This window comes from Mizuhopecten yessoensis, unplaced genomic scaffold (assembly GCF_002113885.1).
Source record: "Mizuhopecten yessoensis strain PY_sf001 unplaced genomic scaffold, ASM211388v2 scaffold3229, whole genome shotgun sequence".
Lineage (NCBI taxonomy): Eukaryota > Metazoa > Mollusca > Bivalvia > Pectinida > Pectinidae > Mizuhopecten > Mizuhopecten yessoensis.
The window spans coordinates 787,050-803,712 of record NW_018404940.1 but is presented as its reverse complement, the minus strand read 5'-3'; the positions used below and the strand labels follow the sequence as shown (position 1 = coordinate 803,712).

General features: G+C 36.7%; 2 protein-coding genes across 2 annotated transcripts in view; one reads left to right on the top strand and one right to left on the bottom strand.

The window, feature by feature from the left end:
- Positions 1-1,206: 1,206 nt before the first annotated feature.
- LOC110447134 (gem-associated protein 8-like) lies at positions 1,207-6,904 on the bottom strand. The gene is made up of 4 exons (XM_021492606.1): positions 6,816-6,904; positions 2,523-3,453; positions 2,192-2,245; positions 1,207-1,438 (listed from the first exon to the last, which is right to left on the bottom strand). The coding sequence occupies exons 2-4, from the start codon at positions 3,358-3,360 to the stop codon at positions 1,230-1,232; spliced, it is 1,101 nt and encodes a 366-aa protein (XP_021348281.1). The 5' UTR covers positions 3,361-3,453; positions 6,816-6,904; the 3' UTR covers positions 1,207-1,229.
- A 128-nt stretch (positions 6,905-7,032) lies between these two features.
- Positions 7,033-16,663, top strand: part of LOC110447132 (WD repeat-containing protein 17-like) — a 43,842-nt gene continuing 34,211 nt past the window's right edge. The window contains exon 1 of the mRNA XM_021492604.1: positions 7,033-7,278. The gene's annotated coding sequence lies outside the window, so the exon portion shown is untranslated. The remainder of the gene's footprint in view (positions 7,279-16,663) is intronic.

The following is a 16,663-nucleotide window of genomic DNA, read 5'->3' as shown; positions in this document are numbered from 1 at the left end:
GTCTGTTCATTTAGCATCAACTTCTTTCTATCAAAACATTCTTCTGAATAATCAAAATGACCTTGCCACTTTTATTCAAGGTCACAGAGTCAAATGCAAAGAAACTTTTACAGGAATTCTTCTAATAACCGAGGCCTTGGTAAATGATATTTGGCCAGAAGAATTCCTAGATGAAGGTTATCAAATATACTCAAATAAATGACCTTGGCCCACTTTCAAGGTAAAAGGAGTCGAATGCATTAAAACCTTTTTTAATAATTTCTTCTGAATAACCAAAGCAAAGGGTAAAAATATTTGGCCTGTAACATGTCATCAAGTCTATCAAGTTTGTTCAATTGAATGACATTGACAAACTTTCAACAGGTCACAAAGGCTAGAGTATTTCAGCAGCTTTGGAATAAGCAATAGGCCAAGGGTTATAAAGTTGGCTATCATTTTTGTTTAAATGAATTAACTTGACAAACTTTCAAGGTCAAATGTTAAAACCTACCTGTATACAAATATTCTTCCAAATAACAAAGTGGATTTGGGTCATTTGGGCCTTTGCATGCTGGAGTGGAGGGTTATGCTGTTTGTTCAAATGACTCATTTCTAAGAGAAGCGCCTTTGTACTCTAGTTTGCGGCAATAGCACACTCAAGTTTGATCAATTAAATTGCCTTTACCAAATTTGGGTCGTGGGAATTCGAATCTTCTCAACAAATATTAAAAAAGGTTTATGACATTTAGCCTGTCAAGTCAGCATTTTAACTATATCAAGTTTATTTAAATAAATTTTACCTTGGCTCGGGTCACAAAAGTTTTTGCTAACAGCAGTGAATAACATGATCATTTAATCATGAATTTTTGTGAACATACTTTGTAGGTCGTTCTTGCAGTCTAGAATTCTGCCATTTTGGCTGTGTATATATTATCTCCATTGTGAGTCATAATATGAAAATAAGAGAGAGGCCTGTTATATTTCGTTGTTATTTTATGACATCACAATATGCCATATTACTAGAGTGCATGTGAAAAAATATTACATGGGTGTATTCACTGAATAACATGTAAGCAAGTTTTTTATGTCCGTAATACATGTATATGTATATGTGTCCTGAAGGTACATTTTTCAGATCATCATAGCCAGCTCTTATTAGAATCCACTCCATTGTTCCTTTAAGTTTTCTTAACAATCAAACATTAAATAAATACAGCTCATTGACAATGATAATACTAGAAGTTTATTGATTAACTAAAAGAGATCTTTAGAGGCATGTTCGGCCAATACTTTGGTTGTAGTATGTCCATGTTACGATCGTAAGACATCTGCATGGCTGTCTCCATACCATGGACCATGGCTGCACCCTTTCCATACAATAGGACCATTTCCTGGGTCCGTCGGACACCTGGTCGCTCTAGTGGAGCTGCTGTGGTAGGAGCTTTCTTTGTAGCATTAGCTGGAAACACAAAATAATAGAATCAAAAAGGATAACGGATCATGTTAGTAATAACCTGAAAAGAAATAATAATCTGGACATCGTCATATCTCATTCTCAGGTCCATATAACCACATTTTACCTCACCAAAAGTTCATGATAATATTCTTGGCTCTTCAAAAGATATTTCTCCCATCCTCTTTATCTAATAATGAAGTCAGTTTTGATCTGTAATCGTTTTTAGCAAACGTTTTACAAGAACTCTAAAGCTCAAGACACTGAAAATGAAATCCTATTAGATATGAACTTGGCCCTGGACAAGATGACCTCATTAATCCTTCTATGTATTGAGTACTGGTTATAGACATGGAAACTGGAGTTTAAGTCACTGGACTGGATAAAATGGGTTTTTTTGGCTCTCTCTGGTAAGTTTGATTATCATTAATGTAATGCATTTACATGCTAAGATAACTGTAGCTTATAAAATCTGTTGATATTAAAACCTTAATGTATTAAAGTGAATTTACATGTTTACCTGTTATTGAATATTTGCAACAGTGATAAAATATGATAATGTGTAAACATTCATGCAATCGCTACGTGTCTACTTATGTCTACTTCTTATAATAGGAGTCAACTCAATTTACATGTACAATTGAACAGCACTAACAAATCTGTACCAGACCTTAATTTACATGTAATAACACCCAATTCAATCTACTGAATATAAAAAAACAACATGATATATACACTTTATGTAATATATTTACAAACCTCCTTCCAAATCAAGTCTGCTGTCTTCTTTTGTTTCCTCAGTCTTCTTGGCATCTGGGTGCAAAAAAAACAATTATCATTAGGAATTATTATGTGTAGATTGTAAATGAATTCATTTCAAATTAAATGATTTAAAAAAAAATAACAATCTTTATATATTTATTGACTAACAAAAGAAGCCAACTTGTTATAACTGTATTGTTTGTCAAAGTGTGCTACTAGATAGCAGATAATCATAAATAGGTTATGTGCTGAAACAACCTGATAACTATTATCTTATCTCGTAAAACATTTGATGCTGAACAATTTTAACTTCACAATGACAGTGTACCTCTTTCCTTTTTGTGTTGTTCAGATTTTGTGAAGAATTCCACCATGTCATCTGTAATTTCCATTTCAAAAACTTCGCTGTCACTGTCTGATCCCTGTTGATTCTCCTGACTTGTCAAACTTTTTTCCTCTGTTAGAACTTGTCCATTACAGGTGTTCCTTACATGGCTGTGGTGTTGGGCACCCCTGTGGCCCCGCCCTCTCCCGTTACCTTTTCGTCTATTCTTACCCCTATGTCTAGCCCCCATGTGGTATGGATTTTCCCTAGGAGGGCAGCCAGAATTTGGCCATTTATAGGAGGATGCGACCCCTGCCCAAGGCAACCTTGCCATAGCGGGCGGGCCTCCTGGGGGAAAACCCCCTGTGCTCTGTGGTTGGGTCAGGTTTTTTGTGACACTGTTGTGTCTATGGAACCAAGCCATACAGTGATAGTAATGCTGCCAGTAGTTTTGGAAACATGGATTTAAGTACCAATCAGGTTTGTCAAGTTTTGGAAGGCATGATTGAGGTTTAGTGTTTGTCAAAGTCTCATCTTTAATATTTTCTTTATCTGAACTTGATATACTGAGGTCTAAATCTTGAGAATCACTCTTTGATAAATCCAATGAAAGAGAATCTTGGTCCATTTCTTTTATTTTGGTATGTCCATTCACTTGACAATTAGTTTCTAAGTACTCCAGCTGTGACTGACTGTCAGTCTGTGATGTTACACTGGTGACAGTAGCCGTGGATGGATCAGAGTCTGTACTTGTGATGTCAAATGTGGATGAATCTGTCCCAGAATCACAGCCATTCAATTTCCCATCTGGTAGCTGCCCGTTTACTTCCTTAACTTCCATAGTAACTGTCTTTAAACTTTCTTTGATTCACAATTATTTCAGTCTTACCATGAAGTGCCTTTTCAGTTCGTACAGTCAACAAAAGTTGACTTTCTGGAAAATAATAAAGGTTAATGAAACATTTCACAATATATTTTACTTGCCAGCAAATTATGTCTAATAGCTTCAATATCAAAGTTGCTTACTTGCAACTTTGAAGCCTGTTAAATAGTATTTGGCATCCTGAAACCAATTATACATCATAGCATATTTGGTTGAAACACAATTAGCAGCCTGGTCAAAGAAAAAATCAAATATTCCCCTTGCATCTCAAGAGCCCCTAAGGGGAGCTACAGTTTTCCTACAGTTTATATAATTATTGATCCCAAGATCCAAAGGACTAAGCATGCTTTAATCAATGTATGTGTATATGATTATTAAGGATGTTACTGTTCTAGGAATAAGTCCCCAAGGGCGGGGTCAGACTCCAGATCCAAACATCTTAACAATTGTTTACATAATTTATCACTGGATCTCCATAAGTTTCATGTGATTACTCAGGTACTCATACCCAGAGGCAGGGGCAGACTATGATGACAATCTTTTCGTATAAATGTATCCGTCTTTTCATAACTTGCATTTGCGAATACAAAGGGATTCCGATCTACCTTGAGAAAAGGATTTATCAATGTTTCCCTAGCAACCTTAGTTTTTAATGCAAACAATATTTTTAGCACAGTTTAAGTGGAAAACATTCTGTGTATAACCTTTTGTAAAATAGTTTCCAAAAATGATATCTTTGAGAGCCAAATGCAGAAATAAGTAATATTGTGGGTACTGAGGTACTGTTTTTTATACCTCAGTTTTTGCTAAGGTTTCAGAATGTGTATAAACACCGGATAAAAAGTGTTGCTGTTATTTACTGGCGTGTATAGGTTTATTATCAACCGAAATTATCCCGAAACCGAGCCCCAGATGGCATTGTAATAGCAGGCACTCTCGGACGTTCCCGAAGCGGTGGGCCGAGCAGTGCAAGCCATTTTTTGTCTGTAGCTTCAAAATAGCATCAGTTGATACACCGTAGTCGTTATTTGTCCTTAGCTTCAAAATAGCATCAGTTGATATATCCTCGATATCCAGGGGTTCAGCTCACTTTCGCTCTCTTCACCCCTGGAATATGTTATTCCAAATTGAAGGCTCAGTGTGCACCACCTTGTTGATGAGACAAGGAGACTAGTTTGATCCTTTGATATACATCAAAAGAACCTTGCGATCACGTAATGGTAAAATTTGACAGGCTTTGAAGTTGGGCGGCTCTCCTTTGTAATCTTCAAAGGACAGGTATCAGCCTAGCAATTGGTCAGTTTTTTTTATACCTAAGATCAATCAAACAGCTATCTTTGTGCCTTCAATTTTGCCATGACATATTCCAGGGGTGTAGAGAGCGAAGTAATTGTAACCCCTGGATGCAGTTGATACTAATAAGTCTGTATATGTATACCTGACATACATATTTTGCGTAGAAATATGCCGAATATTGATGTTCACAACATGGTGTGACGCGACTGTGACGTCACTGTTAACATGCGTCATCATATAGTGTCGGCAATACATTCACTGAAGCCAACTCAAATTTTCTGCAGCTATTCAACATTATTTAGAATATCTTGATTTATTTTATTCTTATTCCTACAATTCAGTGCACATTTTTTCATTTGTAACTTCATTGTAGACACATACTGGATATCTTAGATGTAGTGTACGTATTTCATACATTTCAATGATGTTACTTTTAAAAAGTTCTTCTGAAGTCATTTTAACACAAGTTAAAATACAGACATTTTCTTTCTGAATTTTCAACAAACACAAAGATATTTTTTTTCTTTTGTATTTTCATCTCCGAATAATGTCATAGTTTTCCGTAACCTGTTTTTTAAGAACATGATTTATTGTTTAAAGGCGCGTTTTGCTGTGCCATCTGCTTCTTCTTACCAAATTACTTCAGAGAAAAATATGCAGTAAATTCTCTTACAGTAATTGTGTGTATATATGATTTTGTAATATGATCACTATCGGCATCAGAATGATTAAATGAAAACAACGGAAATGCAGTAAGCATAATTATGGATAGGAAGATATTTTCGGCGTATAACCGACATGTGCAAGTCTAAATACATGTAGTTTCAAGAGGAACGCCAAATTAAGGCCTAAGTCAAAATTCTTTTTTTTATGAATGTATGCATTATTGGATATTCGACTGTTCTTGAAGACTTAACAATTCCTCTGTGCTTTGGTGTCTTTGAATGTTCTTAAATATGTACTGCTAATGACTATGTAATCATTATCCTAATTGTATAAATGTAAGCATCAATTCTGGATTTAGACCTTTGATTCTTTTGAATGCATGTATTGACAAACACTAGTCTAATGATTGTGTAAATTATCTTTTTTATTTTATATTAGTCTTGAGCAAATACTTACAACTTTGAGGATTTTAGAAGTGCAGTTCACTGAGCAGGACATTCATACGGAAAAAATGATGGGAAAACTATAATTCTAGATTACTAAAAGTGAGAAAATGATTTTTTGGGAGAGTAGAAAGAAAATTATGACCTCACTTCTTTCTAGTTTTGCAAACTTTTTGTAAACCGAAATGCTACATATTGATGGCATACGTGTGACAAACAGACAGCTTCACATGATGGTTATACATACAAGCCTAGCATTGAGTTTCGTATTGCTCTAACATACAGATTTCTTAATAAAATATAAATTTTGGGCAGGTACGTCCCATGCGCAGGGACAGGTTCGGCCAATGCCATACACGGGAAGCCTGGCATTGGCAGGGAAATATGACGTTGCATGCTTTCTGACGTCATAATTATGCAAATTCCAATGTGGGCCGGACTTACATGTACCCCAGACATCCTGTTGTTGAACTTACCCCAATGCGGTGCACATTAGGCAATACACTCTTCCAACAGTAAAGAGTTTAATAACTCTTCAAATGCGGGCATGTTTGCCATTCTGTTATATTTTATGAAGGGCATGGACTTTTCTCTTCAGAATGGTGTAAATACATATAAATGCTAACAAATAATGTCCAGAACGACTTAAAATAATGAAAATGGGCCAAAATTGCCCCTGTCTTAGTGTCTACTTACCCGATATTTTGAAAGAAAATCCCACAGGCTGGCAGGGGTTTGGGGAGGGATGAGGAATCCTTAGTTATCCCCCACCAAAAAATATATATCGTTAGGCCTACATATATTTAGAATGGTATATTTATAAATCTCTGATTTAGATAGAGTTCCTACAGGAATTAACCTATTTCATAATAACGTTATATGCTATAATGTAACATAGTGTTTTACTGATATTATGAAGGGAAATCTATCGACTTACAGTCGACGTATTCTTCATAAATATTGAAATAAACAATATTTGTAGTGTCGTTAAAAATTCGTTATACTCACCAATCAACACTCAGTTCAACCACGGAATTATCTAAGTCCGTGGTTCAACTCATTTCCAAATGTTCAACGTTGATGTGACGTTAAGTCATAGTTTATATCACTGTCAAACATTTCAGAGATCAATATTAAGTATTGTACTAAATGACAAAATGATTATTACAGATATCCGGAAAGGAAAGTGCGAGATCATACATTATACGTCTCTGACTAGCCTAATTCCATTTATATTTCGGGAATTTACCCCTCTTTAGAATCATTTCTAGACATTGATTTAACTGTCACTGACGGTAAAGGATAACAGTTATACAAATCAAAGGAATTCCGGGATAATGCTGGTCGCGAATATTAGAATGTGAGTGAAATGAAGTTGTCACGTGACCGGCACTAAGGTAAACAACTGCGAGATGGAGAGGGGAAAGTAATAGAATTGATAGTGGAAACTAGTTCGACCGCTGCAAACGAGGTAAGTAACTGCACCATGAAAATAAAATATAAGTTTTGCAACAACAACTTACAAGATATTTGAAATGTTGAACTGTGTCCATGATATTTGACACGTTTTTCTTCCTACAAACATGATGTAAGCTTAGAACCAGTAAACTCCACATATTCTATATTATTATTGAAAAACAATTCCCGTTTACTGAATTTGAAATCCTACCAATGCAATAATGGAGTATTCTTGTTTATTGACAACATAAGACTACATACACGGTTATGTTTTTTTTGTGGTTTTTTATTGGTTTTTTTGTACATGTCATGCACAGGGGTTCATTACAAATGTCTGAAATACACTTATGCTATACTGATATGGGTCACAGCACACATATGTTTATGTGTGCTGTGACCAATATCAGTGTATCATTTGTATTTCAATCATTTGTAATGAACCCCTGTGTGTCATGCATTTGTAATGCATCACATTGTACAAAGTGCATGTACGTCAGAGTCACCTTAGTTATAGGTTTCAGCTAGAGGTGATTTCTCTTTAATTCACCGACAGAACATTTGGCTTGAAAGTATAGGGTTGCTCAGTAAAAGAACCTTAGCTGTAGCACTATAATCTACGAGGAAAAAGACTTAAAGTAGCGAAGTAGATAATTGTAGACGGATCAAAGTTACCCAAGAACCCTATTTGTGCATCTGGCTCAACCAGTTGAAACGGTTGATCCTGAAAGAAAACAAAAGGCACAGATCTGAACCGATGCTGACCTCAGGAATATTCGGTATGTTTGAATTGAGGGGTCCAGATGTGCCTGATCGAAACTATCCCAGTGGGCAAATGCATTGGATAAACGTTGGATCAACGTCAGACCCTGACGTTCGATTGACGTTGGATTTTGGTTGAAAATGAAAGTATTTTAGACATCAAAACCTGACGTTGTATAGACGTCAGAGTCCTGACGTCAGAAACCTGACGTCTAAGCAACGTCTTACATACCTAAAATAAACCTGACCTTCATCTGTTCATGTAGCTGTTTATTTAATGATATTTTCAGGATTCTGTACAGGCAAGTGTGAATATTATTTTTTTTTTATATTTTGACACACCCCTTTTACCAAGACGTTCAGCCAGTCCTCCCACACACACACATACAGGTTTGAACCCACAAAAAACATTTTCTAAATCCCATGCAATAATACAAATACAAAATAAACCAAAAAACACACTAACTGCATTTTATGTTATTATTTATTTTGGTCTCCCCCCCCCCCTCCACCTCGTTGATCTAGTGTATATTTTAAACAATATGCGATTGCCATATCCACAGCATGCTCTGTGGCATCTCTCCCTGTTGGTGTGTTTAGGGCATTTTCTGCAATCAAAAAATACAATATATTTATTGCTTTGTGTCTGGCTCTGCAGAGTATCATTTTGATTGAAAGAAATTATTTATACCAATCATATTCTCTTAAGGTCTGTATTTAAACCAATTAATGTTTTGGAGACGCATTCGAGTAAAACATACCACGTACGTATCTATACAGTTAACTCATTGCACCATGCATATTGATTAGGCCTAACGTTACAGTCAAGTATTGTTTACAATAATATTCAGCCAACGATTGAATATTTAGATCAACAAAAATGGTAAAGTTCACTTTTTGCATCGTTGACATACCTGGTTTCGTTCACAAAACTTCTTCCAGATACAAACAACGTGGTAGATTTTGTTTAAAATTGAGATGTCCTCGCTTCTGCCGAGTGGTCAGTTGGCGGTCAGTTCAGAACAAAGAAACCGGATGTTGTCCGAAACCAGCCTTTTTGTTTAACATAATTATTTTTGTTAAACGGTGAGAGATCGTGTTGAGAAAAGATACACTTGTGTTATAAAAAAAAAGATTTTTAAGACTAAATTTATCACGCATAGCTCCGTAATTTTCGAAAAGATGGTTTTTGAAATTTGTCCCATACAGTGCCCTATATCGAATATAAAAAATCATACATTAATGGAGATAATCGATGGATACAATGGATCGATTTTGCTCGTTGCAGAAGGAATTCCATTACGAAAAATAACCTTTTTGTAAACAGAAATGTAAATGAATATCAATGAATGTATGTGTTTTTATGTGTACCGATTTTTTTAAGACACTGTCATAATTGTGATCTCTAAACTACGTCGACAAGACGTCAGATCCTGGCAAGAAGAATACAATGTCTTGCTTTAGACGTTGGATCTAGGTCCTCGACGTCGCGACCTGAACACAACATTAATCCAATGTTGATCCAACGTCATGTGTTTACTGGGAAACTATATATATTGCTAGTTTGCATTATTTCTTTATAAAAAAAGGTCAATCCACATGTACAGTTTCAGATATTTTATATAATATTGTGGACTCGTGAGAGAAAGACATATAATTCTTGATATACTGTTATTTATCATTCTCTGAAACTATGCATTCTTTTAGCTCTGCCTAGAGTTCGGTCCAACTGCGTTCGTTTATCGTAGAATATTTCTGCGACACCTGAAACATTTTAATCAGGAGTACACGAATGTGACCTCATACTATATATTCGGCTTGAGGGAATATATCCCTTCATCTCAGTGATAGAGCATCCAACTAGAAAGTCTGGGGTAACAGCTATTAGGTCGACCTCCCAGGGAACTCATAGGTTTTTTTCACTTCTTCCTTCCTCTCAATTCAATTCAAAATATTTTATTGATAATACATTAGAATTACAATAACACAGATAAACAGATAATAGGAATTATAAAATAATACATGTTTTATCAAAAGGATGAGAAAACAGACAAAGCCTGTATGACAGTCTTTTCCTAAGATAACTGGTTGCATATGGATCAACTTATTATATTAGATATAAATAAAAGACTGTACGACAATAAGGGGACAAGATGGTTCATTAATTATGTAGCGGAACTGTTCTGGGTCTGTCGTTGGCGACCTGAGGTAGCTTAATTAGTAGAGCGTCTGTCTATAGAGTTTAGAGGGTCTGAGATTTGAATCACAGTCTGGCCGTTGCATTTGTCCATCTCCTGTTACAGTGGTACCGTGACCAACTCATGTTTCAAGCATTGGTTGTATGCTTGGTAAGGGGATACCCAAACCAGGGTTGTAAATAGTTGTGTCTTCAGAGGCAGAGAGTAAGAAAAAGGAGGGAGGAATATAGCTAAACTATACTGGGTCAATCGTCGGTGACCAGGTAGCTGAATTGGCAGTATCTGTCTAGAGTTTGGAGGTCCTGAGTTCAAATACCGTTCTCACTTCTGGCCTGTGCCATCCTCTGTAACAATAACATGAAAAGAACATGTACTCACTCGCTCTCATACTCCAAGTCATACTTGATTACCGGTATATTATTTGCAAATTGCAAATTCTTTAGGTTTTTTTAACCAGAACTGGTCTGATATTTGTGTCATTGGATATATCAGTAACACCATGTAATAGAACATGAATATTTAGTTACATATCCTAATATATTATTTCCAAATATGATGAGATGTCTAAAATTATTGTAACGGGGACATTGAAAGAAAAAGTGTACTGTATTTTCTATCTTAGCCCCGCAAGTACAAGACCAAACATCAACCAAATGATTCAAATATTTATCATCATTTAAGTCACTAGCACTGTTTCTCAATAGACAAAGAATAACATCAACATTTCTTGGACTGCAATCAATAAAACTTTCAGAGACTGTTGTAGGAAATGTTGTTTTATGTTTTGATTTAAAACTGGATATTGGGAGGGAATATCTTATAGAATCATCAGGATAGTAATGAATTCCAGCTATTCAAAGCAGAGGGAAAGAAACGGTTTTTATAACTATTAGCTCTAGCAGGCGGTACATTAAAGATTCTTTCAATTCTAAATGTATAATTATTGTTTGTATTTATGAATGGTTGAATGATATTTTAGAGGTATGTAGGTGAAGAACTGTTAATGATATTTTAGAGGTGTGTAGGTGAAGAACTGTTAATGATTTTGAACATGAGTGTAATTTGATGATCATGTGTCCTGGTTTGTAATGTTTCCAACTGTGTTTCAGACTAAGGTGTATGGTGAGATACATGTACCCCTTCCTAAACTTCCTATTGCACATGTTAATTTGCATGTGTAGTCACAGTTGCCAAACTCATAGCAAGCAGCCCTGCATTGTACCTTCTCCAGCTTGTATATATTTGCTTGGGTGTATGGGTTCCACACAACATATTTATATTTCAACATTATTAGCTCACCTGGCCCGAAGGGAAATAAATGACCTTGACTTATATTCAAGGTCACAGGGGTCAAATATGTTTAAAACATTTAAACAGCTTCTTTTAAATAACCGAGAGGCCTAGAGTGTTTTAATTTGGCCAGTAACATGCTGGCTGAAGGGCTATCAAGTTTGTTCAAATAAATGACCTTGACTTATATTCAAGGTCACAGGGTCAAATATGTTTAAAACCTTTGAATGACTTCTTCTTAATAATCAAAAGGCCAAGGGTGATGATATTTGGCCATTAACTTGCTGGGATGAAGGGCTACCAAGTTTGTTCAAATGAATGACCTTCCCCAATATTCAAGGTCACAGTGGTCAATAGATGTTTACATTTTTAAATGATTTGTTCTGTATAACCAAAAGGTCCAGGGTAATGGTATTTTGCTAGATGCATGCTGGGTTGGAAGACTATAAACTCTGTTCAACCTAATGTCCTTGTTTGTTATTCAAGGTCACAGGCGTCATATGTTTAAATCTTTTAATAGGTGCTTATGAATCAAACACTGATATTCTGCCTGCAGTTGTATTTTAGTCCACTTTTAAGATTACAAGTGTGAGATTAATACCAGGTGAGCGATTCAGGCCCATTGGGCCTCTTGTAAAAGGTCTTACTAAAGTGGTGGAGCAGGTTACCTTGACATTGGTAGGTGACTTGAAATTCTGTTGGATGAAAGCATTGTTTGAGTTTGCCTTCTGGGCAGATGTCTCACCTCTATGTGCTTGTTCTACATGAGGTTCTGATGGATGGTGGTGCTTGGTACTTGGCTGGTGAACCATTCTGGAGGTTATGGCTGTGGATGGTGCAATGTAGACCACTTCACACTTATAGTCAAAGCTCATTCAACTAGTTGTCTTTCCACTTCTGGAGTTTGTTGTCCCTCTGGAGTTCAGACTCAAGTCTTTCTCTTCCAGTGACAAACATCTCTTGGACAAACCCAGTGTAACTAACGAGGTGGCCAGCTGTTGTCCTTCGAGTTAAACCTTCTGTGATTTGTGGATGATGAAATTCCACATCCTTGTATGCTGTGGTGGTGGAATTTAGTGGGATGCCTTGTCAAACACCTTCAAAAAATTTATTAGAATTTTGTCAACTTGTTCTGTATAGTTAAGGTTCCTGATGATGTCGTCATTTGTAAAGAGGATTTGGCCATCATGTAGGCATGCGGCTCTCCCTGAATCTGTGTTAGTTTTCAGACAGAAAGCCATGCCACTGAATATGGTTGATCATGTAAGTTTAGACAGTTTGCTATCAGTTCTTCCAGAAGATATTTGTATGTAGCCAGGGCATTAACTAAACCAAATAGCATCCTTGTACAACAGTACTGTAGTGAGGGCTGTCTTCTCTTACACCTCAACTAGACTCAGACATCATATTGATAATAGAGAACATGTGTACCGCGCCAAGTAGTCTAACATCTGATAGATCTACATTTGGGAGAGCATTGGTATCTCTGATGGTTTAGTGATTCAATTGACAAAAGTTTCACACACTCCAAGGGCATTCCTTCTCCTGCACTAAGAGCATGCGTTTTCTAACCTCTGTAAACATTGATCATGGAACTATTTGCCATCATCAGATTTTAAATGGATTGTTGTCGTCCAGAGTGCTCCTATGTCTAACGTCACCAGTTATATCAATGTCGATATTTTGTCACTGGAAGGAATTTTGCATTTAAGCTTCTTTAAAAACTGTCTTGCTATTTTACTCTTTTACTCATGGGTAATCTGCCTGCACTGGTAACAAATGCGTTCATCTGCTGTATAACTTAGGTATGGATCCTGAACGCTGATATTCTGTATATGGTGTTGGTTATTACTAACGTTCTATATCCATATTTACCAAATTTGAAAACCCCTTGGGTGGAATTTCCCTATTCTAAACCCTTGGGCATGAAAGAGTCTTATAATCTAGGAAGTAGATTGGTTTGTCCATTGATTAGTCCATCTGCCCCAAATCTTTATGGACACAATTTCTCAAGAATAGATTAATTAATGTTAAACAAATTCACTAAATACTCTATTTATGGCATAAAATTATGCCAGGGATGCATAATACTACTAGGAAAATCATCCAGGTTGATAGATTTTATGTCCGGCCTACTAGTGAAAATTACCTATGAAAATACGGGTTGAGGTAGTAGAAGTTAGTGTGGGTCCTGGTACTTTCTATTTGAAATCCATTGAGTATACCCCTGTATTCAGAGCATATGGTTTGATAAGATTTTAGAGGTCAAATTCTTGAGAGGTTCTAGTTATAGTTGTCTGGGTAAGATTTCTCAATACCAATGTGATGTTCTGTTTGTTTAGATTTTTAAGGTCAAAGGTCTACGTTGTTTTATTGTAAGTTCTAGCCTCCCTCTCCTACCAACTAGAACCAGATACCTTTTCCTGCTTTCCCATCCAGTACCAAGAATCTTGCCCTTGTCTTTCAACTTTTTCTTTCAAAAGAATCCTCATAAGAACTGAAATACCAAAGACCATGATATTTGGCTTAAGTTTCCTCCAATATCTGACCTTGACCTTCTTCCAAGGTCGCAAAGGTCCGAAATGTTTAGAACTTCAAATGGCATGATCTAAAAAAAAAAAAAGGCTAATGAAAGGAACTTGAGTATATCTATGGCACATCTTCATATTAGGAAGACCACCCATGCACATTTTATTCTAGCATATTGTATTTGAGGTAAAACGTCGACTTTACAAATATTTTCTGAATTTCAGGAAGGCCTAGGGTCATAATATTTGGCTACTTAGTAGTTTTTGTTTGTGGTTAAGAATAGATAAGTTTCATCAAATAATTGACCTTGACCTAATTCCATGGTCATAGGGGTCAAATATATTATAAACTAAAACATTATTATCTAAACGTATTATATATATAAAGTCATGATACTTTAGTATGTCTTAAAGACCAGCCATGCACTTCATAGGTATTGTGTTGAGTTCCAATGTTACTGTTCCAATGTTAATCTGGAGAGCTAGCTGGGGTGCAAGATCACATAGGCTATTATGGGTAAAAAGGTTAGTAAATCAAATCTTGTTATCAAGTTCAACAAGGCCAAGGGTCGTGATTTTTGTCAGTTATTGATAGATTTACCTGGTTTTAAGTACTTAGAAGTGTCATCAAACAATTGAAGTTGATCTACGTTCATGGTCTTGTGCATCAGATGTTTTAAAAACTTCAAACAACATAATCTGAAATTTTGAGAGCGCAAAAGCCATGATTTTTAGTTTTTTTTAGGAAGACTTTAAAACCTATGTATATTTTTTTCTTATGTATGGTATCATTTAGGTCAACTGTCAATATTTAGTGGTTGATCATGATGGGGTCAAATTTCAACATTTTGCTAAAGATCACTTTTATTTTTGTGAAAATAAATATTTTATTTGGTTTATACCGAGATTATTTAAACAAAAAAGATTGTTCTTTTAATTCATCAGTATGCAAAAAATCCAAAAATCTTAATTACAGTCAGAAAATGAGCCACAGGAAAAGGATTACCCTTAAAATTGGTAACAACGAGGCAAAACTTATCCTAAATAAACAGAAACTGTTTTAGTATTGAGTGTTACGCCCATGAGGATCAATTACAGTTTCACGTCTGCACATGCCCCGAATGAGATCGTGTATCCAGTTTTGTGGGATAGCGTTCCACTCAGCTACCAAAGCTGTTCCCAGCTCCTGGAGCGTTCTGGCTGAACATTTCTGGCAGAGAGAACTGTTTGCAGCATGTCCCATGCTTGATGGGATTTAGATCCGGCGAGCGGGCTGGCCAATCCATTCATTGAATAGTCTCTTGCTGTAGATACTGCTCAGTCACCCTTGCTCTCTGTGGCCTAGCATTATCGTCCATAAGGATGAAGTCGGGGCCGATAGCGCCAGCGTAGGGTCTGACATAGGCATCAAGTATTTCATCGCAGTAAATCCGGGCTGTAACAGTACCATTATGGAAGACATGGAGGTCAGTTTTCCCACGAAGGCTTATGCCTCCCCACACCATCACTGAATCTCCACCATATCTGTCATGTTCCACAACGTTACCTGCCTGGAACCTCTCCCCAGGTTGTCTCAATACTCTAACGTGCCTGTCGGTGAAGTCGAGACATAATTTGGACTCATCAGTAAAAAGGAACGGTTCCCATTCCTGAAAAGTCCAAGTGCTGTGAGGTTGGGCCCAATCTAATCGGTCCCTAACATGGCGGGCAGTTAGGGAACTGGTATTGCTGGTCTATGTGACCTTAAACCAGCATCATGAAGACGGTTTCTAACTGTCTGAGTGGCTACTCAGGTACCAGAAGCATTTAGGAGGTCATTTCGTAAAGCTGTGGCAGTCAGGAACCTGTGCGCTGTGCCTGTATGAGCAAAAATTGGTCTTGGCGCTGCGTTGTAGCCCTAGAACGACCTCCAGCATGATGTCTGGAAAGGTTTCCGTTAGTTTGGAAACGATTCCACATTCTTGCCACCAAACTTTGAGACACCCCTAGGTCTGCTGCAACCTGACGTTGAGACATGCTAGCTTGCAGCATTCCGATGCCCCTATTCATTTCACCGTCATTTAACCGTTGTCCAGTTTGTCTTTATGCCATATTAAAACAAAAACATGCAAAGAATATTCATCAAATTGATTTCCTTAACAATTAGAACAACGCCTTACTGTGTACTGAACAATGAACACACCCAAAGAGGACGATTTGGAAGGCTAACATATTCGCCCAAAACAGTATGGAAGGAAAATATAATATCCTTTCAAACATTTTGATTTTTTTTTCAAAATATAGGTGATCCTTAGCAAAATGTGAGTAGTATAGGTGTGTCAGATTTCCCTTTAGCTCAGTGGTAGAGTGTCAGACTAGGAACAAAGGGGTCGTGGGTTCTAACCCTGGTTTGGCTGTTGCATTTTTCTATCCTATTACATTTGGTGCCTGTGACCAACCCTTGTTTCAAGTATTGGGTGAATGCTTGGCAAGGGGATACCTGAACCTGGGTTGTAAATAATGATATCTTCAGGGGTGAAGACTTACAAAAAGGAGGGAGGAATGTAGCAGAACTGGACTAGAGTTCAGAGGGTTCGGGGTTCAAATCCCAGTCTGGTTTTGCATTTTCCTTGCCTATTACATA